The sequence below is a fragment of the Trachurus japonicus genome, chromosome 22 (genome assembly GCF_045865225.1).
Source record: "Trachurus japonicus isolate A0001 chromosome 22, Traja_1.0".
Taxonomy (NCBI): Eukaryota; Metazoa; Chordata; class Actinopteri; order Carangiformes; family Carangidae; genus Trachurus; species Trachurus japonicus.
Window position 1 is genome coordinate 9,088,426 of NC_140928.1, and position 24,702 is coordinate 9,113,127.

The window sequence follows — 24,702 nt, forward strand, 5'->3', positions numbered from 1 at the left end:
GGTGTTGAGCTTGTGGGGTTTGGATCTGTCATTGCTGCCTTTGATGTCACTTCCTGTGGCCCGAGGCTCCACACACCTGTGCAGATGTAGGCTTTTAAAGAGCTGAGGAGGAAAAACGGGAGTGGGGAGGTAGGGTGGGGGGGCGTGGGGGGGGTTGTAGCAAAGCAGAGGCAGCTTTTTAATCAGCTGCAATGAAAGGCCACGGTCTGGGTGTAATTACTGCTGTGTTTTCTGTTCCGACATCATCCATTTTGTCGCGTTGCAGACAGTGAGGTTTGACAGCTCTCCGACTATTGAGTTTCCCGACTGCCAGGTACACGCAGTCGACTGCCAAACGGCTGCTGTGGATTAAGCCATAGCTTGCTCAGCTTATTCAGCTTCCTCTCGTGTTTGCGCCTCAAGGTGCATCTGTTATTTCAGGATTTTGATCTCTGCCTAAATAAATACCGGAGACGAGTTGAACTTTGTTTTGTGTTTTTCCACCAGCAGCTACTTCAAAAGCTTTGTTCTGTTTCAAATGTGTGTGAAGTTAAAGTGAGTTCCTATTGTTGCACAAATGACAACCAACACCAGAGCTGAAAAACAAAGGCCACAGTGAAGTGACAAAAACTGCAGTTCCTCGAATGACCTCTTGAGAAAATCCCTATAGACTCCCATGTTCAAATACCTCATTTTACAACAGAAATAAACATATTTATAGCCTGGTAAATATAACATATTTCCTCTCTATAGTTAAATGTAATGTCAACCGTACTGTATGTGGGGTGAAATTATGCATATTATTTTATTAAGACTAAAAAGTTGTGGGTTTTTCACCTTGAGTAGAAAGTACGCGGGGTCAGATGCTTCTTGTCGATGGCGCAGCAGCCAGATTTAAAACCACCCATTAGAAACCTGTGGGTGATGTCAAAGAGGACATGTCTATCTTCTTGTTTCTGCAACATTTTAGCATTCAACCTAAAGAGGAGCTATGTTAGTCTGGTCGCTTTTCCGCTGTTTTGCTAACCCTCCTCTCGGCCATGTGCATTTCTTTACAACAAAACAGGCGAGAAATCAATCAATAGAGCGGTATCCAACGTTATATATCATATACTTTGTTAGGATGTGTATATTTGTGTAGTTTAATCTGTCATAAACAAGAGGTTACGGGTTATGGGGGTGCATTTGTGTCACGGTGCGCAGAGACGAGAGCTGGAACACCGGGACACCGGCAAAGTTGATTTTCAGCCAAGAGAAGCAATAAGTGACACGCACGTGGAGTTAGAGAGCCTCCATTCTCAAATTAAGCCATTTATTAAACCATCACAATTATTCCAAAGCTGTTTAATTAAGGTAAAAATGTAGCATAGTTAAGCTACAAATCCTGCATAGTTCCTCTTTAAGCATAGTTTCAACAAAGGTTACAAAATCTTGCTTTAAGTTAGAAATTTCGTGTTGTGTCCTTCTCTAAAAGATGAACAGTGAGTGATTTTTTTTTTGCAGGATCCAACCTACCCCAGTATCCAGCGGCAGGTCCGTTCACCCAGTTGATCTATAAGAATATAAATGTACCAGTCTACACCACACTGAAAGGGGTGAGTGAGAAAACTGAATCTTCCTCTGAGCTGTAAAATGCCGGAGCAGTTGTCATCTGTCCTGACAGGATGTTACTGCAGCCGGTGTTTTAACCGATCTTTCCTCCTTTGCCTGTTGGTTTCAGAAAGCCACTCAGATCAGCAGTGTCCCTCTACCTGACGATGACTCCGGGTCAGAGGATGACAGCAGCTCTCTGGCCAGTTTACGGACCTCCATCCTGAGCCCGGACAGGAAGGGCAGCGTTCCTGGGAGCCCACGAGCCGTCAAGAGAGGTGGGGATTGTAGATTGTGGTGCTGGTGATGTTGATGAATGAAACCACAGTTTAGAAGTGAATAACTGTTCATTCAATTGTTGTTTCCAAAATATATGACATCATAAACTTGCTTCAGTCTAAGTATAGGATGTACCCGAATGTGTTGGAAAACTGCTGGATTGTACTGAACAACACAAACTGATGCAGAAGAGCCTGGATTTTCCATTTAAGAGCCTCTGTCTTCACCCATTTGTTTCTTGCTCTATGTTTTATTTATTTCCTGAGCTTTTCTCCTTTCAACCACCTCTGGCATTTTTCCCTTTACTGTACTTTTTTCTTTTTTTAATGTGTCACCCTTTAGGTGTGTCCATGTCCTCCATAAGCTCAGAGAGTGACTATGCCATCCCTCCTGATGCCTACTCCCTGGACAGTGATTACTCAGAACCAGAGCATAAACTCCAGCGGACCTCCTCCTACTCCTGTGAAAGCACCGGGCCTGTGAGTGAAGTCTTTCTTAGTCTGTCTGTGTGTCACTGTTACAATCAAACACACACTTTCTTGCTGACAAAATGCAAAATCTAAATGAGAAAAAAAATGTTGGAGATGGTTAATTGTAGTTGTTTTTGTCTTGTTTTTGGACAAATATTCCATGATATAGTCCAATCTATTCATAAAGCTATACAGAAATGTGACATTGCTCACAAGTATCCTAGTAATGCTATAGTTTCAGTGTTGATAAGTTATATAGCACCTATTGTAAAGTACCTGACAGTGATGTGTGCTGTTGTGTGTGTGCAGGAGATGCTGGAGAAGTCTGGGTACCTGCTGAAGATGGGCAGTCAGGTGAAAGCCTGGAAACGTCGCTGGTTCATCCTGAGGAACGGAGAGATCCTCTACTACAAATCTCCTGTGAGTGTGTTTCCCTCTGAGGCTGCTTGCTTCCTTCTAAGGTTTTGCTGCCTGCACAGGAAGCATTGCACGAATATTTCTGAACTGAAAGTGTGTACGTGCAGGTTAGCTGAAGTCAAGTGCCACCTGTGCCACCTTAACACTTAAAGATGTATGTTATGGGGAATGTCTGATATTTCCTGATGGGATTTTTTTATGTGTAAATGTGTTTTTTTCTTCTTTTTTTTTTCTTTTTCAGAGTGACGTGATCAGGAAACCTCAGGGTCAGATCGAGCTCAACTCTTCCTGCCGTATTGTGCGTGGCGAAGGTGCACAGACATTTCAAGTGAGTGGAAAACATGCAAAGGATCCAACGAAGTGTAAAAATACAGACAAGCTAAGTGTAGTTTACATTTCACAGTCTGACTGCTATCTTTCTAAGGGGTTATGTTAGATCTATGATTTGAGTGGTATAAAAGAAAACAGAGGAAGACAGCTGTGAGAGTGCATGTGAAACTACACACGCACCAGCACTCTTTTTATAGCACCGCATCACAGCAGAGCTTTACTGCTGCATACCAGAGAAGCAGCTTAAGATGACATCAGGTATAGCATTGGGCTGGAATGTTTTCCTGGCTCTTTGGAGGCTGATTCTGATCTCCTCTGACACGACGATGCTATCTCACTCAGCTTGGCTTAGCATTTTTCCCATATTTCTGCCTTTTTTCCTCTAATCAGTTGATTACAGAGAAGAAGACCTTCTACCTGACCGCCGATTCACCCAACATCCTGGAGGAGTGGATCAGGGTCCTGCAGAACATACTCAAAGTGCAGGCCAGCAGCCCCGTCACCGTGGAGACCGCCGCAAAGCCCACAGTGAGAGGATGGCTTACAAAGGTCAGGAGCCAGAAGTCAAAAGTGATGTTGTCACTTAAACTCATCCGTCTTGATAAGAGTTTGGCAACGAGAACATGAACACCGCTTTCATGTCTGTGCATTAAATATGAAGCTGGAGCAGATATAAACCAGATATGACTGTGTGAACTTTAGAGGTTCATACCTGCGGACAGGACCAGGCTAGTTTAGTCTAAAATAAGCTGTTTATATTAAGAAGTACACCCTGATAAATTAGATAAAATAATAAATTAATATTGTCAAGGAGATAAAAACATGTATGTGTGTTTTAAAAGGTTGTTTAAAAGAAGAAAGAGCAGCAGTAGACCAGGATTGTGATAGAGTTGTTAGTTAAACTATAATAATGTAAAAATATCTTTGTTTTATCAGTCTAGATGTGGATTTTCTTTATGTATTTATTAATCTACGTTTACAAAACCATATTATCCTACTCTGTTTCCACTCTATAGCTGTCAGAGGTATGGTTAGCCAGGCTTTGTCCCTGGAGAGGATGCCAGGAATAACTGGTTTTCAGGCTTAACGTCGTCTCTCAGACAGATATAGAAGTGTCTGTCACTTGGGGTGGGGAGGCTTTGACAGAGCGCTCTTAAGGCAGATTCTTGAAAACCGTCTTCACGTTGGGACACGGCCGTAAGACCAGAGCAGCTGGAATGCTACACAACCCCCCCACCCCACCCACCCACCCACCTCTCTGGCTCTCTTTCCTTGTGCCTTTCCTTAACCGAGGCCTGTCTGCTGGTGAGGTTAGGACACTTAAACATCTGATGGGTGTGTGTGACGGCTGTCTGACAGATGACTGACTGCCTCATGCTGAGATGATGGAGCCCATGTCCTCTCACCAAACCCCCCCCCCCCCTCTCCTCCCCTCCCCTCTCGATCCTCTTCCTGCGAGTTGTCTTTGATCTGCTGGTTATGACGTGATCCCAGTTGAGACGGGGGCTGTTGACCTAAGTGCCCCCGGCTCAAGGGATGCACAGCTGGTTTCATGTCGGAGCGGAGGCATCCTCCAGTGATGCCATCGCTCTGTGTCTAAAAGTTGCTTATTTCAGATTCACATTTATCATCTATAAAGGCATATCTGCTGAAAAACAAGGGTGAAAGCAGCAGCAATAGTGTATGTACTGCTTTCATTTGACAGGAATTCATTGTAACTTTGCTTTGGAAAGACACAAGAAAGTCCAGATTGGATTTTTTTTTTTAACTGTTGCTCAAGTCACTGAATTTGTTCTCTAATGATTTGCACACCCACACTGCCTGCACACTCCTGGGACATCTGCTGGTCAGATGTAGAAATCAGAAATTCCCTGACTCACATCTGTCAAGCTGTTTAAAAAACTCTCTGGTCTGAGTTTCAAAGAACACACACACGCGCACACACACACACAGGCACAGACAAAATATATATAAATAGTATCATATTTCTGCTTTTTTTCTGACAAATAATCATTTCTCAAACTTTTTTTTTCTGCTGTTGTCTCTCTATTCTCTTTCAGGTCAAACACGGACACTCGAAGCTGGTGTGGTGTTCATTGGTCGGGAAAGTCTTCTACTATTATCGCAACCAGGAAGACAAGGTTCGGAAAAGAGGCCTCTCCTCACTCTTGACGTGCTCTCTCCTGCTTTAAGTTTTTGTGTCTTGTTTCTTATTATCATAAAAATGTCTTAATCTGGACAGCATAAAAGTACGGTGGCCCAGAGAGCACAATACACTTCAATTTAAGAAAACACGTGCAAATATATCTGCTGGGAGTTGCAGTGTGTTGAGCTTTCAGGGCCACTGTATAAAAGACTAATAAAGGAGCTGTTACTTAGACAAGAAAAAGGTGAAAGGCAGTTGAACACATTTCTTTAATCAAATATATAGATATTCACAGAAGTCCTTGCTGTGTTTCAGCTTCCTCTGGGTCAGCTGCAGATACGGGAGGCGTCGGTCCAGGAGGTGGATCGCTCCTGTGATTCAGATGAGGACTATGAAGCAGGTAGTCGAGGTTTCCTCTCCTCCCACTGCACGCTGGTGGTGCAGCCCAGAGACCAGAGTCCCACATACCTGCTCATTGGCACCAAGCAGGAGAAGGTACAGGAACAGGAAACGTCTTTAATATTAAAGGGATAGTTCAACATTTTGGCAAATTGGCCCATTGCCATAATCCCTATAGTCATAGCAGTAGGTTTGTTATCTTTAATTGTTGGTGTGAGCTATTTTTAAGACGGCGGAGCAGAGCCGCGAGCTGCTCAGAGCTACACTACGGAAGCTAATGGGATTTCTTGGTTCCCCTCATCAAACTCATCAAATACACAATCCAACAACTCCAAAACGCTCCCGTGGACAAGTTGTGAACTGCACATTCACCATTGCCAAAATGTTGAACTATCCCTTTAATGTTTTAATGTGGAACTGTGATTATTCTTCTCTTCTCTGTCCTGTATATTAATAATGAGTCTGTTTGTATTCCCCTGCAGGACACGTGGTTGTATCACCTGACTGTAGCGGCCGGCAGCAGTGCAACCTTCAAGGTGGGCACAGAGTCCGAGCAGCTGATTGGTCAACTCCTGGATGCAGAGGGAGACCCAGGTGAGGAATCAAAGACGCTGTAGAAAGGATTTATTTTAGGTTTGAGCTAAAATCAGAGGAACAATGTTACACCATCTTGAAGCTGTAAACAGTCAGAGCATGATGTGTATTATTTTTTCTATATATATGCAAGAAACATATCAAGTATATTTGAAGATGTTAAAAAGAGACTCAGCTCTGAAGAGAAAAACACGGCGCCGTGGTTTGCTTCTAAACTCCTCCCTGGCTTTCTTAAGTAAATTAGAAGTGACTATAAATACCTAATGACATTACAATGTCAACTTTTTCAGTCCAAGACACAGGATACAGCAAATTTGTGTTGCCAAGTTAGTTACTTATAATGTATTTAAACCCAGAGCAAGACGTGTCCTATTTATAAAATACCACTTTTACCAAAGCACACCAGCAGTGTCTCTCCTCGAGGCACAGCATGTTTTTTCTCAAGTGGGTAAAGCCAGATTTTGTTGTTTTTTTTTTACTTTAATTTTTATTTTTAACTCTCTGCTTAAAATATGGAAGACTAAGTCAGGCGTCTTGTTATGAGAAGAAGTGTAAAAACAAGCTGAGAAACATGGGATGGCTGCGTATCTTTGTTGACCGCACTGCTAATATATTTTTACAGCAGATGCATTAGCTGAAGGGCTTAAGACGTGCAAAGTCTCTCTGTAAGTGGAGACAGAATACCTCGGTAGCATCGCGCTACGTGTTATTTCTATCCCGATGCCTGACAGCTCTAATCCACGCTGCAGACAGTGTTTACGGCGGCAGCGCCGTGTGTGAATTCTGTCAGCTGTTGAATCATTACAGCTTTGAAACTCAATCTTTGTGTTTGTCTGTGTGTGTGTGTTTGCTTGTGTGTGCGTGTGTTTGCTTGTGCGTGCGTGCGTGTGCTGCTTCTTCTTTTCTTTCTTTTCCCAGACTCTGCCTACTGGAGGAGCGAGGCCTTGAGCTTTTGTAAGGAGGGTCTGCGCTCGCCTCTCACCACTCTACCCTCTGAAGCTCTGCAGACAGAAGCTCTTAAGCTTTTCAAGGTCGGTCTCTCCACCTCTTGTCCCTCTTTCCGTCTCTGTCGGCCTCTTTTGTTCCATCCCACTTACTTTTGATTCTCGGTTTCCTTTCATCCTTTTCTCCAAATCCCTCTCTCTCCTCTCCTGCCCGCCTCTCTTGCTGCGAGGGTCTGTTCAAGACGTCATCCATCCTACTCCAACCCCGTCCCTCCCTTTATCCCCTCCTTCTCCTGGATGCGCTCTGTGACCTCCTCTCCTCTTCCCTCCTGCCACTGAAGCAGATCAAAGGCTCGAGGACGAGGGGCCCCGCTCATTAAAAGTGTGGAAGAGAGATAATGGCCTTGATTATCTGCTCTGATTGAGGCTAACTGTTCCTCTGGTTTACAGCCAGTGTGAAAGGAGCCCTCTTTTAAAGAGGAGACATGGGAGGTCAGGGCCCTCAGAGAGTGGCAGCAATGGATATGGAAGCCACAGGATAGGGGAGGAGATGTGAGATCAGAGCAGAACAGGGACCTTGTAGAAAAATGGCAGGTCCTTCTCAACTCTCTTTTCAACTCTGTGTCTCTCGGTGCGCTCACCCACAGTCCCCCTCTCCCACCCACCTCTGCCCGGCTCACGCTTCACAGCCCCATCAGCTACAGTAGGCCTGTAGGATTGAAGGCTGAATGGATCGGCTCCCTCTTTGAGCAGCCAGCCTTAAAAACCAGTCCCCAAACACACACACACAAAGAAAAACACTGAATGGAGGTGACATGCTTTTCAAGTCTATGTTCTAGTTCATGTCCTTGAATTATTAATGAATCTGACACGACTGATGAAAACTCTTCAATTGGTCCTTTTGTCTTCAGCCGTCACAGCGAACGAGAACAAAACAATGAAGTTCAGATTTCCTCACACTTCCTGACCTCATGCCGAGATGTTTTTGTTGTTTTTAATCTGACCTGAATATTATCATCACCCTCTGCTCTGTTTCTTTTGCTACTGATTCATTGACTCCCAAGTTTTGGAGTTTCTGGTGTTTGTTTGTCTCCACCTGCTGGTGGCTCTGCGGAACTCAACGTTTCTCTTTCTCCCTCTCCGCGCAGTCCTGTCAGCTCTTCATCAACGTGCTGGCCGAGTCTCCGTCCGTCGACTACCACACGTCGCTGGCCCAGAATGCTTTGCAGGTGTGCCTGACTCACCCGGAGCTGCAGAATGAAATGTACTGTCAGCTCATCAAGCAGACCAACCACCGGACGCCCAACAACTACTCCCTCACGCAGGTCAGACAGGTGCACGCTGAAGACGGATGAAGGGAAAAGTGTTGAGAGAGCCTTTAACTTCAAGTGTTTCTCCCTCCTCTCCTCTCCTAGTGCTGGCAGCTGTTGTCTCTGTGTGTGGCTCTGTTCCTCCCTCAACAACACTTCCTCTGGTACCTGAGACAGTACCTGCAACGCAACGCTGACCCAAGGTGAACCGACTTAACAGTGTAACAGAAAAAAAAACACAAAATCTAGTGCGAGGCAGTCTTGATTACACCTCTTGTTGTCTTGTTTTCCCCACACAGGAGCGAGGTGGGGAAGTATGCAGTGTACTGTCAGAGGTCCGTGGAGCGAACGCTGCAGAACGGAGAGCGGGAGGCCAAACCTTCGCGCATGGAGATCGTCTCCATCCTGCTGAGGAACCCGTACCACCATTCACTGCCATTCAGCATCCCAGTCCACTTCACGAACAACACCTATCAGGTAACTCGTATCAACAACCGTATAAATAATCCTGTTTTTCGCCGCCTCACTTTAATGAATGCAGACACATCGCTTGCTAAAGGGCGTGCCGTCTGTCTCATCTTGTCTTGTCTTGTTGTGGTCTGAAAACAGCACTGGTTTAAAAGAATGTAAGGAGTTGAAGTGAAGGGGATGTGTTGCTGCAGATACCCTGATTAAAACTTCCAGGACTGAGGGTGAATCAGATGACAACACAGTATAAGTATAGTGGTTAATAAAACCACAGACTGCAGTTGGCACACTAACTATAAATCCAAATGAACCAGGTTATTTCTTATTGTAGATGTAAAAGTGGTCATAGTGCTGGTGTAGAAACCACAATATATTTTGCCGGCCATTTTGCTTTAGGTTTTACGTCATTGCGTTGACACATTGAGAGGGTGTGGTTATTTTCTTTTACTTATTGTGTGTGGTGGTGGGAGTTTTTAACACAAAGGGAGAAGAACTAGAAGTCATTTCACTTTACCATCTCACCATTATCATTATTATTGTATATTGAAAGGCACATATCGTATTATTTTTCCCTTTTCCAATAACTGCTTGTTAGCTCTCTTTGATTTTTGTTACAATAAACACTTTAAACTGATCATGGATCCTTGGAGTTTTTGAACGCGTCACAAAAGAGCTTTAAGTTCCTCAGTTAGTTGAAAGACAGCCTTAACATCTGGTGTTGAACTCAAAGATCCAGTCCACCAAACCACCAAAATCACCTGTGAACTGTTACTTTCCTTATCTGTGCAAGTCGCAGCCTCTCCAACGTACGCGCTTTGTGCTCTCTCGCCATCTGCAGGTGGTGGGGTTCGATGGCTCCACTACAGTTGAAGAGTTCCTCAACACGCTGAACCAGAGGATCGGCATGAGGAAGCCTCAGCTGTCTGGGTTCGCCCTCTTCACTGACGATCCGTCTGGCAAAGACCTGGAGCACTGCCTGCAGCCGTCTGCCAAGGTAGGGCTGTGGGTCACCAAGCATAAGTGGATGGGAGAAACCCTCCACACAGCTCTGAGGCTGTTTCTGCGGTTTATCCAGCCAAATCATTAGACTCATGTTACCTAATCATTTAGAGGATCAGCAGTGAGCAGTTCAGGACTGTTTTGACAAATTGTGGCTGTTCAAACTTTTTTTTTTTTACAACAGGAACTGTAACTCAATTCAACTCGGTCATAATAAAAGTAGTGCTTGCTTCCATTTCTATTATCGTTAGTGAAACTGCTCCATAATGTTTAACAAGCCTGTAAAAGATAGTAAATCAGGTTTCCTTTATTAGGCTCATATAGTTTTTGTTAGACAGAGCCAGAGATAAGGTGGAAGCGTGTATGTTGTCAAACGTGAGACTGACTTGTTTGCCTTTTGCCAGATCTGTGATGTCATTTCCAAGTGGGAGCAGGCGCTAAAAGAGCTGCACCCTGGGAAAAACGAGGGCACGCGGATTGTTCGTCTGACATACAAGAGCAGGTGGGATTTCTATTGTCAGATCTGGGCTTTTTTTCAGGAAGTGTACGCACACATTACCTTGGCATCGCTTATTATGTGGTCATAAACATCTGTGGAAAGCTGGGGATGTGATATGTGTTATCTGCTGTTTCACTTCTTGCAGGAATTTAAAGTGCCGGTGTTAGATTTCCTGCATCTAAGATGTGAAGTGAAATGTGCATAATTCCAGCCTTATACCTGGAAAAGGAGTTTCACAAAAACTTTTTCTTTTTTTCTCTCTCGCCCTCTTTTGTGCATGTGCAGGCTGTGTTTCAGAGCTCAGGTGAAAGGAGAGACGGAGAGAGAGCGCCTCCTGCTGGCCTACCAGGTGAATGATGAAGTTCAGCAAGGCCACTTCCCTGTGAACAAAGAGCTGGCTCTTGAGGTGGCAGCCCTCATGGCACAGGTCTGTAAACCTTGATATACTCATTATTGTGCTTTGCGATGCTGAAGTTTATGAAAAATGTAGATTTTAAAACAAACTTTTTTTTCAACCTCCTCTCTCCCAGGTTGAACATGGTGACTTGGAGCGACCGGCTGCCTCCTCTCCCACCGGCTCCCCTCAGCCCAAATCTCAGCTGATTCTCCTGCAGGCCTTGGAGCGCTTCTACCCCAAACGCTACAAACAGGACTACAGCTCAGAGCAGCTCAGGTAAAAACAAACACTACTGCTGTCCTGGTAGTCAATGCATTGCTCTACTGTTTCTTATCCAGTTTCTGAGAACCTAACATTCTCATATGGGTTTGTTTATAAAGCAGATACAAATGTTATTTAAAGCCGCCGATGTTTCTTGTCTTCTTCCAGAGACCTTACTGAGCGTCTGGCCACTAAGTGGTCTGTGCTACGTGGGTGCAGTGCATCCGAGTGTGTGAGAATATATCTAACTGTGGCTCGGAAATGGCCCCTGTTTGGAGCCAAACTCTTCAATGCCAAGGTAAAAAAAAAAAAAAGCTCATCAGCATCCATCATGCTGGTTTAAGACAGGTTGGACTATTTAAAAACTAGGAAGAATATCTATAGAGGAAGATGCATTACACCTGTAACATGAGCTTTTGTTTGGTCTGTCCACAGCCGGTCCCCCCCACCCCTGTTGAACAGAGCCAGGTGTGGCTGGCAGTCAGTGAGGATGGACTGTGTGTGCTGGACTACACAATGGTGAGTTTCAAACTGTATGGAGCTGGAGCAAAGACGTCCATCAGCAGCCAGCATGTCTGTCACGTACGTTTATTTAGAGCTTTTTAAAATATCTCTCCTGATATTTCCATTTGCTTTAGTTTTAAAAACTGAGATTCCCGTTTACGGCTGCTGTGCTCAGCTGGATTGGCCACAGCTGTAAAGTTTTGTTGACCCACTGGTCTGGAATGATTTTTATTCTGTGGTGTTTCGAAACGCCAGAAATCCACAGGAAAATAAAATAACCAGCCTCCGATCTTGACATTCTTGACCCTGACAGATAGCAGTTCCAACATGTAAACCATGTTAAAGTGAGCTCTGTAATTTTCAGCAGCCCATGTTGATCCGTTTCAGTCTCGGTCTGGCTGGCACCGTTGCTCATGCACTTCCAGAAAAAAAAAAATCCAAAGTGAGAATCACAATAAGTTGCTGGGAATTATGTCACGCTTCTCCACGCTCAATTTGCTGCCTCAAAAAAAGAAAAAAAAGAAAAAGTAGAAACCAAAATGATTTCCCAGATGAATTCCAAGTCTATTCTCGGATCGGACATAAAATCTGAACTTTCTCCCGGTTTATATCCACTTTGCTGCAACATTTCAGTCTGGCTAATGCTTTCATTTTTCAGCACACGCTGGTCACATACTCGTATCAGTCTGTGGTCACCTTCGGTGGCTGCCGCGACGATTTCATGGTGGTCACGAGCCAGCAGAGGGAGCCAGGCGTCGGGAAGAAGAGTGTGGAGAAGTTGGTCTTTGCCATGGCAAAACCAAAGGTACGTCTCCTTGTGCGTGGATTTGTACAAATCCAGAGTCTGACTGATTTGTGGATGAATTTTCAATCTGGAGCCACGTTTCTGAATTGCCTCTGTGTTGGAAGTTGTCACTCATCTGTGTTGTAGATGATCTGAAGAGAAAAGAGATAAAAGAGTAGCTCAGCTAATTTGAAAAAACACTACAAGATTAATTACACTATTTGGTTAAAAAAAATACTAGGGCTTAAATAATTAAACTGTTAGTTAAAGCAGAAGTAAGTGATATATTTGTGTTAATATAAGTCTTAAATAGTTATATCTTCAGACAGCAATCACTTACATAGAGTGTTTGGACTGAAACACGGGTCTGTCAGTCCCTCTGCTCTGCTCTGAGCCGAGGAGAAAACATTTATCGTATCCTACAGTTTTTATCCAATGAGGAGAGAGAACGGCATGCAGGGCTGTGTGTGCAGCCAAGGAACGCCGTGAATGTGGCGACGTAGGGACGAGGACTGTTATGGTGCGTTCAAGGAAACTCGTATTTTTCCGACCGTGAAGTGGTACCAGTTCGATCTGGTACGAGTTCACCGGTCGGAAGTTACGAGTGGCCGTTATAGTGACTTTCACCGGTAAAACAGGTCGGAAAAACACGAGTGGGTTGCCTGAAACGCTACAAAGTCGTAAGTTGTGACTTGAAGCTGTAATTTACGATTTCAAAAGCCTGCCTGGAACGCAGCATTAGCGAAAACGACCGGACCACTTACTTCTGCTTTAAACTGAAGGATAATTAGATAAACATAATGGATGGATGGTTGATTGAGAAAGAGAGCGTTGTTAGCTCGAGTAATGGTTAAAACACTTGTCCTAATAAAGAGTAGAAACTATGCCAACACAGCTATAAGTCACTGATGACTAGTTTCTACAGCTATTAGCACATAACTGCTAATGGTTCAACAATAACAGAATAAATTGTCACAATATCCACTTTTATACGATTAACAGAGCTGAATAACAACCGGTCCCTACGGCCACGTTTGGAACATGACAGGTGGTGACGTTGATGGACTACTTGAGTTCATCTGATATGGCTGTGTGGCCACGTCTTCACAAAAGACTGGGAACAACTGATCTGAAGCATCAGCAGCTGAGGTGTGGAGGAAATGCGGGTGGTTGGATTGAGACTTGAAGGGCTGTGAGGGAGCTGTAAAGATAAGGGGAGGGAGCAGCGAGTCCCGGCTTTCCCATATTCACCTGTTTTTACACAGCTGAGAGCTTAATGGGGAAAACAGATTGTTTGTCTTGTTTTATGTGCAGGATCTCTATGGAGCTTTAACAGAGTCATATTACTACTGTAGGTGAGGCCATGAGAGTGACTTCATTCATCATTGTGAATCGGTTTGAGTTTCTCAGGTTTTCACATCCTCTGTGATTGATACTGTGCCTCCAGATCCCCAGTACCCAATGAAACACAATCCTATGACAATGTTAAAGCCATTAATGGCGCTCTGATCTGTGTGTGTTTGCTCCTCTCTCAGATACTGGAGCTGACTCTGCTCATGGCCAGCTACATTAACCACTGGAACCCCAGCCTCCCGTCTGCCCCGGCCCAGCCCCTCGGCCACTGGGACGTAGACAGCAGGCACTTCCCCGCTATGAACTACACCACCAAGGGCCCCACACTACTGTGAATACTGCAAACAACAACAACACCACAGACTATCTGATTACAGGGAGAACGGTGACAGGTTACTTTTAATCCACATTCATCAGGAGCATGTTGTGTTGCAGCTCCAGGTTTTCCGATCTTTACAGAACAGGTACTCGGAGATTATTTTTTTAAGACTTTCTTATGAAGATTTAGATTTAGAAATGTTAGGTACGGTCTTGTTAGACTATTTATTTGTGCAACTATAGAGTGTTTCAACTCTGCTTAAATTAGGTGTAAAATCACGTTCAAATTCATTGGTGAAAATGGACGTTGTTGTTACTGGTTGCCTCTTGTCACACTTCCTTGCTGGTTGTAATACAGTGCTGTGTGCCACTGTAATTATTCACCATGAATTTTCATACTTACTTGACAATGAACCAGAATTTAAATACATTTAAGAGGTACTGTGCAATTAGAAAGGGACTGATAGGGTATGCAAAACTAGAATCATAGATTTTAGTGTCTTAATTTGATATAATCCACATCTAAATATAATAATCTAATTTAGAGCTGCAACTAACACTTATATCTATTCTAATCGATTAATGAAATTATATTTTGCCATTTAATCTGTGACTCCTTCAGTCCATAAAATATAAGAAAATAGTAAGTAAATTCCCAAAGCCCATAGAAATTGCAAAAAAATAAAATCACATTTGAGTTGCTGGAACCACTGAATCTTTGCCATTTTTGCCTTTAAAAACTTTAATCATGAATGAATTATTAATGTTCTTTCATTGACTTATTAAAGTTAATCAACTTGATCACGGTACAATATGACACGCCTTTTCCCCCCTAAGAAATTATGGTCATATTCAAGGAAACTTGACAATCCTTTAATATTTTTTAAGTGTACATTTAATATTTAGCCTGATCTTGCCCAGATCTCCTATTAATGTTGTATAACTGGTACTCAATAAGGTAATGGGATTGAAAAGGTATATAACAGTGATTAACTGTATGTCTAATGAATCTGTGAAATTTTTGCAGTGCAGCATCTTAATATGTTTGTTTTCTCTGAAAATGTCCAGACAGGTCCACAGTCAGTGTTTTAATAATCATCCACAGAAAAAAAAGAGGTGAAAAGTTTTAAAAAGAGCTATCAAAATAATTTGATGACTTGAACTGTTTTGGATCAAACCACTGTCATGTTCGTGTCCGTATTAGGTATTTATTTTATTTTCCAACATTCTTTGGCTTCTGCTTGAGAGGAAATGTTTTCACACAAGTGTCACGTTTGTAGCAGAGTAATTTAAGAGCAGAGTGTGTCTGTTACTGTACCTGAGCTAAAAATGTGTTACAGATGTCTGAGAGCTTGTGTCTTCATGTTGCCTGTACTGTATGTGTATGTGTGCTAATAAAATAAATGGTACAGTCCTCAGTTAGAAAATTTCTATTTTTTCCCCTCTGTTTCTCTGAAATCAGTCTATTTCATACCATAAGTAGGCTACATTTACTCAAGAAGCTCATTTACTCACTGAAGGTCAAATTTAAAGAACCTGTAGGCCTACTTAACCAGACTACGTCTATCCATGTTTTATTCAAACTATATAATCCAAAAAGTAACCTGTAAGTTTTTACAAAATGATCTGCTAAAATATGATTTAATGCTCACAGCAGCTGAGGTGTTAGCTTCAAACAGTTACATTATAATAAAATGAGCCTAATATTCTTCTGTGTTTTTCCCATACTGATCTAAATCACAGTATAACAAATAAATGCAATATCCACTCCTAACAATAAAAAATCTTAACAGGACACTCGGAGAGCACAGGCCTCTCCTGAGGCCAATGACAAACAATATGGACCAGACTTCAGAGGGATTAAAAATCAAATTTACAAGTTTAAATCATGATCTGCCTCGAAATGTGTTCTCCATCCCACCACCAAGTCCAGTGCAAACTGGTTCACAACTTTTTGTGTAACTATTATGCTGACATCAAACAATCAGACATGTGGAAAACAGCAACTAATTGATGAATGATACAGTTCCATAGGTTTTGTTGTAAAATATGAATTCTACTGCTTTACCGTACTTTGAATACTTTACAGACTTGTATATACTTTAAAGACTTTTACTTTGGTCTTATTTTGAATGAATTGACTGTATAATTACGCAGTGTGTGTTACTACTTTTACTCACGGATCTGCCTTTGTGTAGCAGGTAGTTGAAAACAAAGTGGGTATGCTTCTCAGCGATAACAAAAAACGCAGCCATGTTTTTTATAATGCCTCTCAAAATAATCTTGGTCCTTGAATGCATCAGTCATTTTCTTGGCCTGTTCTCATAGTGCTGGAAAGAAAAAGTGGTACTGGTTTTCCTTTACAAAACACATTTTGCCAGTAAGTATAATATGTTCAGGAAACACAGGGTTTATGCAATAGCAACAAAATTAATATTTCAGTCAAGGCTCCTCTTAGAGAAATAAGGAACACTGGTTCTACACACTATGTCACTAAAAAACTTCTTCTCTCATTCAACACATCCATAAAGTAAATACTTAGCGTCTGTGCTGGTTGTACACAGCCTGCCCAGTCTGCATGTTTTACTGGAGTTGAGGTTGTAGGGGTGGAAGCTGTTTCTGCTTTTTCTTATCCAAGGGGGTCAGAGTGGTAATGGCATTTTCCTGCCAAATATATGCTGTAAATCCCACATTTTTATAGCTCGTCTGAAGCTCTTGTTGTTCCATGGCTGCTCTTATACTAAATGAAATGCTCGTTATAGGGCTCACTGCTGAAGTCCTGCGTGCCTTCACTGCTCATCAAAAAAGAAAATAACTTCTGTCATCTTTCCACAGTGCAGCGCTGCTTGTGCCACGTGCTTTATAAGAGCTTAAATCAAACTGAATCTAAAGTAAAAGATTCCAGTGTTGTGGTATACATCAGAAGTGTGTTACCCGCACAATAATCCCTTACATTATTTTGCTGGCTACTATTCATGTTATATGAAATATGACTTGAAAAACAATATTTACCTTGAATAGTGCATTAATACAGAGGGATGTGTGTGCATATTATAAAAAGCCATGTGTTCTTTCTCACAGGTCTCCAATGTGATGGCTTATTCCAGAATAAGTTCACAAAGGCCTTTCATTCAAGATATGTTTATAATACTTTATTTTACATTTTATTGTCAGTTAATGTGGTGATACGGTTCTGTATTGATAGAAAGATAAAAGTCGTAGTGTAAAAAAACTGCTATGAACATCTTAGAAAAGTAAAAGTGCAAATGTATGAACAAAATGTATTTCAATCATCAAATATATAAGTCCAATTAAGAGTATTATGTATAAAACTGTATTACTTTTACACATGCTTTAACTGTTAAAGCATATAAACCACATTTTTTTATTGCAGTAAGTCAGGGTGAAACCGATTTTTACAAAGGTTTAGGTCTAGATCATTACATTGTAGAGGTTGGTGATGAACTTAAAGCTGTTAAAATTAGCAATAGTAAGGAACAGCTGGATATAATAATAATAATAATAATACATTTTATTTAGAAAGCGCCTTTCACGCCACTCAAGGACACTTTACAGCAGTTAAAATCATCAAGCACCAAGACACAGAATAAATCATCAATAAACAATACCAAAACACAAGAGCACAGAATAAACAACATTAAAAAGCACAGAATAAACAACAATAAACACATCAGTAAGAATGAATAATGAAAAGAACAAATAAAAAAACTGTGCAGAATAAAAGGGAAGGGAAGTGTTAGGGTGAGGGGTGGGTTTTGATTTTTGTTTTGAAAAGAGGGAGAGAGTCAATGTTACGGATGTGAGATGGTAAAGAATTCCAGAGTCGGGGAGCAGAGCGACTGAAAGCTCTGCTCCCCATGGTGCTGAGGAGAGCAGGGGGCACAGTGAGGTGGAGAGAGGAGGAAGATCTGAGGGAGCGTGCTGGAGTGGCAATGTGGAGAAGATCAGACAAGTATGGAGGGGCGAGGTTGTGGATAGCTTTGAAAGTATACAGAAGGATTTTGAATTGGATTCGTAATGTAATGAGCCAGTGAAGTTGCTGTAGGATGGGAGTGATATGGTGGGAAGAAGGGGTTTTGGTGATGATACGTGCAGCGGAGTTTTGAACCAGTTGAAGCTTATGGAGAGACTTGTGCGGAAGACCGAAGAGGAGAGAGTTGCAATAATCAAGACGGGAGGTGACGAGGCTGTGGACAAGGATGGAGGCGGTGTTGGGAGTGAGGGAGGGACGGAGTCGATTGATATTACGTAGATGAAAGTAGGCAGCCCGAGTGGTGTTATTGATGTGAGATTTGAATGATAGAGTGCTGTCAAGGATGACAGCATAATTGTGTGTTTGAACAACAAAACAATCAATATTGTAATATCTCCTTGGGGGAGCAATTAGTGGCATTTGTAATCCAAAAAAAGTGATTAAACGAGATAATCAATAATGAAAATAATAGTTAATCTGCAGTAGCACTCTGTTGTTTGTTCAACCTTTGTACAGCTACAGTTCAAATTCCATAGACAGCACGTTTATTTGATCAGTTGCATTTGTACTGATCTACTGACCTAGTGACCTTCTGACCCCGTGGACTACAATCCAGAGGTGCATATCTTTGACTTATGTAAAAGTAATACCACTCAATATACAGTAAATACTCTGGTAGGCTACAAGTAAAAGTTTTGCATTCAAAATAAAAACAAGCAGAAATGTATAAGAGTATCAAAAATAGAAGTAGGCCTACACCTCAGGCAGACATACTGTAAACTGCATCCCCTTATTCAGCACAACACTGCTGCTCATGCTATGCAATATAACATGTTGATAATATATAAAGTAACTAGTCAATACAGTTTTGAGATCAATGTAGTAGCCTACCAAGAGTAAAAAGTAGCCTATTGTCATGATATTAAAATAGTTGCGTAAATTAGTTTCTCTCTACCACTGCATTAGCCTTTAATGTAAATTCACAGTTGTACAAAAAACATCAAAAACACTGTCATAGTGTAGCTATTTATTCATTGTTTGCTTCAACAGTATTGATAAGTAAACCAACCTATGTGCTCTTTATTGTTTGATCATATCATAAGGGTGGGGTGGGGGGAGGGGTAGGGGTGGTTGGGTTAAGAGTTTATCTGTTTGTTATTTACAGTATGCATACTCCTCATAGCTGTAGGGCAGTGGGAGGGTGCATGTGAACCAGCTTGTTGCTGGTAATTGATTCCACATTAGCCTAGCCTAGCCTAGCACTAGGAGCACTCGGAGAGATATCAGTGCTGCGCTAGCTCCTTCTCCAGCGTCGGCGCACTCAAACTGACTGAACCCGGCGGGACCAGCCTCAAGTGAAACCGAGAGACTGCACTCACAGCACGGCAAGGGGAAGGAAGGACAGGTCGGTTAATTGTGTGTTCGCAGGCACTGAAGCACGATATGACACGATAAGAACTCAAAAGTGGTCTGTTTACATAAGACTGGGTGTCGTAAAAGCTTGCAACAGCTGTATCTCACATGTTTTCTGTGGTAGGGACCTGACACAGTGAAACAATGACAGCCAAAAAGCCGCAGAGCATGCTCCGGGAAGCCTCCCATCAGATCATCGCCGGTGGATCCGCTGGTAAGTCCAACAACTATTGTTTAACTTCTGCCCACAAAAGAAAAAAAAATCAAACAAACCCAAATGATTCATATTACGCAATAGTCCGGAGAGCTGCGTGCTGCTCGGTGAGCGGATCACACAGCCACATGTTGCCCAATATGCAAAAAAGGTAGTCGCACCCTCCTTCAAAGAGTTTCCCACAGACCCGGGACAAAATGTTTCTGGCGGTGATCACACAAGCGTGGTTGATTGACACGCGATTAAAGTTGTGTCTACAGCGGAAGGTCTCTGGATCAAAGATCCAAAATGTTACCAAGATAGTTCTGCCCCCTCCTACATGTGTGCTCTGCTTCACGAGGAAATGTCAGATAGAAACTTCCTTTGCACATGCGCACTACTGTCTGTAGAGGATTCACTGTAATAATTTAACCCAAAGCAAGGAAATTATGTAAGAGATCATTTTGACATATGACTTCAACTAGACTAGACCGGACTAGACTAAAAAAAATGTCGATATGTAATATAAAAACTATTGATTGTTTTGATTTTAACTGTGTATTTCAATTTGGAATAACAAAATACACTTTACTAGGGACGCCATATTAATAATTTCCACAAGATAGTTCATTGAGAGTCTTGTCAATACTGACATAATAGGCTATTAAAAATATTTCTGTGTCAGCTGAAAGTTCATGTTGTCCTGCTCTACCACAGCCATAAGACATCAATCTCCATGGTAGTTTGTTAAGAGATTTGAAGAAAAAAAAGCTGCGTTAAATTAAGTTTTAGATGCTTATTATTTCCATAGGTGAAAAAATACTTCGAGTTTCTACTTTTCTTACGGACCTGCTGCTGCCGCTGAACGTCTTGTAGCCACGTTTTCACGTCAGTATTGTTGCACTGCAGCTCTCGGCCACCGGTGGCAGCACTGAGCTCACAGCGGCTGTGACGCACTCTGAGGGCGGGGAGCGAAGAAGGATTAAGGCGCCACATTCAACAGTTTGTTTGGTTTGGATGTTGATGGGGTATTTATTTATTTTTAAGTTAAAAACCAACACTGTTCATGATTATCGTTTGAGGAGAGCTTCGACAGTCAATGTTTTTACAAGACAAGAGGTTATATCACAATACGACAACGCTTCAGGACATAATGGACATATTGCAGTGAGTTGCTGGAGACATGGCGGCTAACTTTTAGAGACGCGTCAAGGGTCAACATTGGCGTTGCTTTTCACCGCTGGAAAAAAAGAGACTTTGCAGATTTAAAAGAATGAAACCTCATGCTGAAGTCACGACGTATCTTCTAGACTGGTAAGTGAACAGCTGCTGTAATGCTAATGCTAAGGCTATGCAGCAATATCAAAAACTAGAAATGCATTTTCAATGAGGAAATCATTTTCACCTGTGTTAGCTTTTTGGTTATCTACCTGCTTGGCTGCACCTGGTGGTTGTTTAGTGGACTTGTGAAATACTTTTTCACAGCTTACTGACTGTACCGACTACACGTTTTTTGTAACTTAATTACTGGTAACTTAGACTACCACCTGTTGGAGAACACCTGTACAGGCCTCACAAACACATCTACCGGAGAGCAAACTGAGACATTGTGGAAAACCTCTGCAATATAAAATCAGTGAAGTTTGGCACTTTGTAGTGTATAATACCAAAATGTGCAGGAAAATCATTGCCTTTTCCAGTTTTCTTCAGTTTCAAAGAATTTATTGATTGTTGTTGTCAGATCTTGCAGTGGTAAATATAAGCTATAACTGCGCGTAGTGAACTTGGTATATTTCATTTCCCCCACATGTAAACAAGCACCTACGTATTTTAATGAAAACAATTATAACTGAGCTACTCTTACAACCCTCGGGCGGGTTTTTGTCAGTCAAACCTGGCAACACTGCTCCCGCCGCTACAATACAGATTGAACTCCATACAGGAAAAGGGGATGTGCCTAACCGGGAAGTGAGCAGTAGTCATTCCTCTCGCTGCTGTGCGTCACTTTACAAGTTTCACCTTTACAGAAACTCCTGCCTTCCCTCACTCCCTGACTTAAGTTTAACTAACATTGCATAATGAAACTGAGATGCCTAGTGCCAGGTCCTGTTTGGTGAACAAGATGGTTAAAGACAGAGAAGGAAGTTAGAAGAATATCCTGACGACAATTTAATGTGACATTGGAAGAAAAACGCCCACCTGAAGTCTATGGCAGTCACCTTCATTAGGCGTTAGAGATAAAGAAAACCTAAATTTGAAACATGTGTTAGACACAGTGCCTGGAGGGTATAGTTCAGTTCATTAGGTGCCCTTAGCTCATCCTAGCCCTGCATTAAATTCCTCTTTCATGAAGGTTGCAAAATAAAATGGCAGTGTCACTGGACTCACCCGCAACAAACTTGACTTTGTGTAAATATGACATGTGGAAAGAGTTATTACATGCCTGCACAGTGCAGTGGGGGCATGTGCCGCTGAACTGCAATTAGCAAAAAATCGAATAGTTGCATCATCCTATCTATTGTGCTGCATATGTCTCATATAAAAAAACCGTCGACTAAAACTCTATTAAAAAATCCTAACAGTAAACAGATGTTGATTGCATGAAACAAAGTGCTCTCATGTAAAACTCTTGTACCAAGCACATTATGTGCAGGACTGTAAACCAAAGTCAGAGTTCATGGTTAATTTTACATTCCTCATCTTGTGCAAGAATAAGATTATAGCGGTGTTTCTTTGTAAGTTTTAATATCTGTTTTGTAGAAGGATAAATTGATAGGCAGCACATTAGTTCACAAACAATATACAGTTGCCAGTTGAAAATATTTCTGTTGTTGTCTGCTGGTATGAAAGGTCGTTGAGTTTTTACATGGGGTGTCTTGTCTTTGCAAATGAGTAACCATTTACCCTTTTAAAAACATCTACTGTCAAATTATCCAGAACTGGATGTGCAGCTCGGTGACTGCTTCGGTGACTTCCAGGATGTTTTGTATTTGTGGAGTGAATGTGATAGTGGCTGCTTTACTTGCATAGTTGTCCTTCAGACTAATGATAATTATTCTAGTAAAAAAGTTTCATTTAGAAAAGTCTTTTACTGCTTTTGTGACACTTGTATCATCAGAACTGGATCTTTGATCCTTAAGTTAATAAAGTATTGAGTTAGGATTTCATACATGACATCATTAAGCACCTCATACCTGCTGACTGTTCTGTTGGAGTGAAGTGTTGGTTTTGCAGTCAAATGCTTCATGGAGAAACAAATGGGATGTTCCTGTAATCTTACCCAAAGTATTTGTGACTAGCACATATTTATTGTGTCAGTTTTTGTTTTCAAGCTGAACGAGCCAACAGCTGTAACCAATAAGAGCCACAAAACATTTCCTCATGTTTTTATTCTCAGTGTTGTTGCTGTGCTTAACTCACCAAGCTGATCAACATTGACTGAGGGTTGGCTTTTGTCTTTTTGTCCATATGTGTCCTTCTGTCCTTGATATATATTGTTTTTATCTTCAGAAATCACAATAACAAATTGTAAATCTTAACTTTGAAGTGTATTGTTAGTAGTGGTTTGTAGTATTCCTAGTGGTATGGTGTACATTTATGGTCATAAAACATCATTCTACATCCCGTCACACAAAAAAATGACTATAATCAATACCAGTTATTCAACAAATGTGCAAGAAGTCACTTTCTCAATTTGGTTTGTGGCAAAGTCTAAGTGCTTCCTTCCATCGACCACTGGTGCTGCCAGTGAAGCCCAGAACATTTCTTCTTTTCTTGTTTTATCCACCACAACATTTCTCTTGGTTCTCTGTTCTGTCGCGCTCTTATGAAAACGGGACTGCTTTCGTTTGGTTGAGGAGGTGTTCAGATACCATGGCATTGTTGCTACACTTCCTGTGGTTACTGATAGAGGATAATCTTATTTTGCATAAATGACAGCTTCTCCAAACTGAATATGTCACTATCTAACTGTAATCAGTGTTAGAGCCAGGAGAAATTTGTTTGACTCCCAGTATTAAGGGGGGAGGCTGTGGCTCAAGAGGCAGAGAGGAGCCTGTCATCCCCCAAATTAGAGGCTCGCTGGTTTGGTCTCTCCAGTCTGCATGTCAAAGTGTCCCTGGGCAGGATATTGACCCCTCATGGTTGTTGCATAAGTGTACGAATGTATGTTTGTGGTGAATGAACCTGTGAGTGAATAGGTGAATATGGCAAGCATTGTAAAGCAGTTATAGTGTTTGATCACTGATCAGACATAGAAAAGTGTGGTGTAAGTGCAGTTCATTTAAGTCGCGTGTCAAGGATATCGGATACCATACCATCAAAGATTTTTTCCAGCTTCAAGAATATCATAAGTCAAAACTTACTCAGCTTGTACGGTGTATTCTGGGTGTTTCACAGCCAAACGTTTGCCTCGTCATTACAAAGGTCCAATATTTACTTTGCTCACTTGTAATAGTTTATTTAAGAAGGAGTATCAGTAGCTGCCAGCAGTAGTAGGTCTAAGCAGTGTTATCTGACTGTTGTGCTATGTGCACAGACAGAGATAACAGGCTGAATGTCTGGCCTTGGGGCCAAGAGTTCACTTGTCTCATGACAAAACCCTTTTCACTGTGCTGTTTTGGTAAAACGAAGAATGGGACATTTTATGTACTGTATAATTGCAATTTACAAATTTCATTGTAGACCAAACTGTCACAGTCAGGATTGGGGAAACGTGTCCCTCAGTCCCTGATTGTTTTGTTTGACCAACAGTCCAAAAATGCAATTTGCATTTAGAGAAAAGAAGCAAATCCTGTCAAAGGACAGCTGGAACTATATGCTGCTGGGTACTTTGGCTTAAGAGGAAAAAGCACTGATATAATTAATTGATGACCAAAAAAAAGTTTTATGTGTCAATCAATTGACTAATTACTGCTGCTCCATTTCACTGGCATCAGAAGTGGGAATCGGCTCTATTATTCTCTTTGATGTTGCAAATAATGCTGGCAAGAAGAAAGCAGATAACCTTTACTCTGGTAGTGAATGTTTTTTATTTTATTTTAATTAACTCGGATAGTTGAA

General features: G+C 41.8%; 2 protein-coding genes across 6 annotated transcripts in view; both read left to right on the forward strand.

Annotated features, from left to right (window-relative positions):
* plekhh1 (pleckstrin homology, MyTH4 and FERM domain containing H1) overlaps nt 1-15,468 on the forward strand; it is an 81,121-nt gene extending 65,653 nt beyond the window's left edge. For all 4 annotated transcript variants that reach the window (XM_085767181.1, XM_085767178.1, XM_085767179.1 and 1 more), the window contains exons 10-30: nt 1,483-1,574; nt 1,700-1,847; nt 2,191-2,327; nt 2,628-2,738; nt 2,977-3,063; nt 3,456-3,614; nt 5,126-5,206; nt 5,527-5,706; nt 6,093-6,204; nt 7,123-7,235; nt 8,297-8,473; nt 8,564-8,661; nt 8,758-8,935; nt 9,765-9,920; nt 10,330-10,427; nt 10,710-10,851; nt 10,955-11,097; nt 11,251-11,380; nt 11,518-11,601; nt 12,245-12,391; nt 13,906-15,468. In XM_085767181.1, the coding sequence (XP_085623307.1) occupies nt 1,483-1,574; nt 1,700-1,847; nt 2,191-2,327; nt 2,628-2,738; nt 2,977-3,063; nt 3,456-3,614; nt 5,126-5,206; nt 5,527-5,706; nt 6,093-6,204; nt 7,123-7,235; nt 8,297-8,473; nt 8,564-8,661; nt 8,758-8,935; nt 9,765-9,920; nt 10,330-10,427; nt 10,710-10,851; nt 10,955-11,097; nt 11,251-11,380; nt 11,518-11,601; nt 12,245-12,391; nt 13,906-14,058 (2,726 nt within the window). In that variant the 3' untranslated portion in view covers nt 14,059-15,468. The remainder of the gene's footprint in view (nt 1-1,482; nt 1,575-1,699; nt 1,848-2,190; nt 2,328-2,627; nt 2,739-2,976; nt 3,064-3,455; nt 3,615-5,125; nt 5,207-5,526; nt 5,707-6,092; nt 6,205-7,122; nt 7,236-8,296; nt 8,474-8,563; nt 8,662-8,757; nt 8,936-9,764; nt 9,921-10,329; nt 10,428-10,709; nt 10,852-10,954; nt 11,098-11,250; nt 11,381-11,517; nt 11,602-12,244; nt 12,392-13,905) is intronic.
* Nucleotides 15,469-19,591: 4,123 nt separating this feature from the next.
* The window catches only part of slc25a21 (solute carrier family 25 member 21), an 85,837-nt gene continuing 80,726 nt past the window's right edge, over nt 19,592-24,702 (forward strand). The window contains exon 1 of one of the 2 annotated variants that reach the window (XM_085766783.1): nt 19,592-19,662. In XM_085766783.1, coding sequence (XP_085622909.1) covers nt 19,593-19,662 — 70 coding nt within the window. In that variant the 5' untranslated portion in view covers nt 19,592. Of the gene's footprint in view, nt 19,663-20,934; nt 20,956-24,702 lie in introns of those variants that run through there. The other variant, XM_085766785.1, reaches the window with a different exon arrangement.